Source organism: Sinocyclocheilus rhinocerous, unplaced genomic scaffold (genome assembly GCF_001515625.1).
Source record: "Sinocyclocheilus rhinocerous isolate Xijiao unplaced genomic scaffold, SAMN03320098_v1.1 scaffold950, whole genome shotgun sequence".
Taxonomy (NCBI): domain Eukaryota; kingdom Metazoa; phylum Chordata; class Actinopteri; order Cypriniformes; family Cyprinidae; genus Sinocyclocheilus; species Sinocyclocheilus rhinocerous.
This window is the reverse complement of record NW_015637169.1, coordinates 531,330-534,364: the sequence shown is the minus strand read 5'-3', so window position 1 is coordinate 534,364 and position 3,035 is coordinate 531,330. Positions and strand designations below refer to the sequence as shown.

The window sequence follows — 3,035 nt, the reverse complement described above, 5'->3', positions numbered from 1 at the left end:
TTTTTTTTTTTTTTTGCTTCAGACTGATGCGCCTGCTGGAGGAAATCATGAGCGAGAAGGAAAACAAGACCATTATTTTTGTGGAGACCAAGAAAAGGTGTGACGATCTCACCAGGAGGATGCGTAGGGATGGGTAAGATGACCTGCTTTGCTTCGCTGTGTCATGGTTGCTTCGTTTGGGTGTGAAATGGAGGGAATTCATTGGATTTTCCTGTTGCAGGTGGCCAGCAATGGGCATCCATGGAGACAAGAGCCAGCAGGAAAGAGACTGGGTGCTCAATGGTATGTGTTCGCCTTGAAGGTCTTAGCTCATCGATGCCGGTTTGGTTAATTCGCACAATTTGACTCTTTCCTACCTCAACAGAATTCAAATACGGCAAAGCGCCCATCCTCATTGCCACAGATGTTGCCTCCAGAGGACTAGGTTTGTTATTCCTTCTTAATCTGTCCTTTATCACTTCATATTGTGTTTACTATACTATACAGTTCTGCCGTTTCCTTTTAACTGCTGTGCCTTTCTGAGCCCCTCTCACCTGAAGGTGGAGTCTTGGAGGCAGGACCTTGGCATGACGCGTCCAGGTTCACCAGGAGGGGGTAAGGAGCTCCTCTGTGGAGTTCTACTTGTCTGCCAGCCAATCAAATTGCATTCAGAGGTGTTCGGAGCTCTGTGATTGGGGTGTAATCCAAGGGGCGGCATACCACGGAGGAGTGCGGTGCCGTTGAGTGGTTGCACTTGCGTCCTGCTCTTGTGCAACAGCTTGACCTGTTGAACTTTTAAGTTTAAGGACTGGGAGTTTTCTCCAAAGGAAGTGTGCTTTATGAAAATTTAGGCGGTTTTCCCGTCGAGAGCAGTTGCTTTAATCTACATGCCTCCATACTGAATGCGATTACCCGGCTGGTCGATGTGTGCCCTCCTTTTGCTGGCTTCAGTCATGTCGAGTCCTGCCAAAGAGAGTCATATTTCTTTCAAGTGAGCACCGGTTGGTTGGAAATCTTGCGTCAGCCTTAAATTTAAGACCCTTAATCGGTCTCGTTTGAGCGAGTTGTGTCTTGGCAAGATGCAGCAGTTTGTCCTGTCGCTTTTAATAGAGGACATTGTAAATTGTCGTTTGGATCCTTAAAGTCCTGAATTTTTTATTTATTTTTTTTTTAACCATCCTTTCCTCAGCATGGTAAGTCGATGACCTATCGTTCATTGTTTCCCTTGCTAACGCCTCCTATCCTCGCTGCTATGGCGGTGTGCACCCGCACTCCTCTACTCCTGCCATGGCGCGTCCGTTTTCTCTTAACAGATGTGGAGGACGTCAAATTTGTCATTAACTATGACTACCCCAACAATTCTGAGGACTACATTCACCGCATTGGCCGTACGGCTCGCAGTCAGAAAACCGGCACTGCCTACACTTTCTTTACGCCCAACAACATGAAACAGGCTCACGACCTCGTCTCGGTCCTCCGCGAGGCCAACCAAGCCATAAACCCCAAGACGCCCAACAACATGAAACAGGCTCACGACCTCGTCTCGGTCCTCCGCGAGCCCAACCAAGCCATAAACCCCAAGCTCATCCAAATGGCCGAAGACAGAGGAGGTAAATCCAATTGGTGAGATACAAGAGCTGTGCTTTACCCTCAGCCAGTTTTGTCCTTCATAATCTCTCTTTAAGGGTACGGCTTTTTTACTTGGTTCTGATCTGTTTGTGAATCCCGGGTTAACTCCGGTTTCTCTTCCAGGTCGTTCAAGGGGAGGTCGAGGTGGAGGGTATAGGGATGACCGTCGGGATCGCCACTCTGGCGGCAGGCGGGACTTCAACAGCTACGGCCAGGACAACCGCAACGGTGACTCTTACGGGCAGAAGAAGGTGTTTGGAAACAAAACTCAAAACGGATCTAGCGGTTACAATAGCAGCAGCAGTAGCAGCTTTAGCGGGGGTTACAGCAATAACGGACAGGGTAACTTCGGCAATCAGTCTGGTGGGTATGGAAACCAAGGTTATCAGAACCAGCAGTTTGCTCCCAACCAAGGGGCTGTCCAGAATGGCATGAACCACCCTCCACCGTTCCCCTTCAACCCCCAACAGATGCCACAGTCCATGCCGTTCCCCATGGCCCCACCTGCGTTCCCTCAGTAAACCCAGTTTAATTTGCTAATTTAAATCTTTAACCGTTCCGTTATTGTAACTTTATTTCTTCAGAGCAGGTTGTAAAATGTACATGCCGTCACAAGCGTCCCAGAGTCTGCTGTGCAGGATTTTTTCCCCCTCCCTCCCTTTTTATGTTAGATGTATGTTTTCTTTTTTTAGTAACTTAAAGTTATTTTGTACTATAGAGTTAATAAGGATCAACACTTGTAAAAATGTCACGGGCCATTCATGGCCATTGCATGGTCCTCAAATAAAATATTAAAAGTGGCTTTTGTGTCTGTCTGTTTGTGAGTAGAAGTTGCAGCTACTAATTCTGAATATGAATGCATCTTATATTGCTTTCTTGTACGTATTATATCAACGCAGGAGAGCAAAGACTTCTGTGTTTCGGTAATTATAGCTGTTCAGTGGGTGCTGAATGCAAAGGAACTGATGTTGAATATTATTGGAATGAAGCCTTTAAAATCACTTGTTTCTAGTAATGGCACCAATCTTAAGTGGCTATTCAAGTTTACTCAATTCTATGTTATGTACTATATACTTGTATTGATTGTTTAACAGATGTATTTCTCTGCTGGGTCATTAAAAAATGACTTGCAAAGAGCTTTTAACTCCTCTCTATCTTCAGTTTACAAAAACAAATCTTAGACACAAATGTAAGCATCACAGAAGTCTTATGGGGGGGGGGCAGGGATTTTTTTCAGCCACCTGGCCAATTCAATTAGAAATGTTCACAATATGGTGATATTAATTTTGGGTTACTTAAATTTAAAATCACTGACAAGCCAAAGAACACTTTTGAGAAGTCTTTGAGCATAAACGTCTGACACGGACTAACGCGGATGCATGCAGACTCAGTCATGAGTAACAGCGCACAACTCGGGCCGTATTTAC

General features: G+C 45.5%; 1 protein-coding gene across 1 annotated transcript in view; it reads left to right on the top strand.

Annotated features, from left to right (window-relative positions):
- The window catches only part of LOC107748799 (probable ATP-dependent RNA helicase DDX5), a 4,833-nt gene extending 2,425 nt beyond the window's left edge, over positions 1-2,408 (top strand). Inside the window, exons 8-13 of the mRNA XM_016563760.1 lie at positions 23-133; positions 221-282; positions 365-424; positions 1,293-1,423; positions 1,499-1,589; positions 1,732-2,408. Coding sequence (XP_016419246.1) covers positions 23-133; positions 221-282; positions 365-424; positions 1,293-1,423; positions 1,499-1,589; positions 1,732-2,129 — 853 coding nt within the window. The 3' untranslated portion in view covers positions 2,130-2,408. The remainder of the gene's footprint in view (positions 1-22; positions 134-220; positions 283-364; positions 425-1,292; positions 1,424-1,498; positions 1,590-1,731) is intronic.
- Positions 2,409-3,035: the final 627 nt, after the last annotated feature.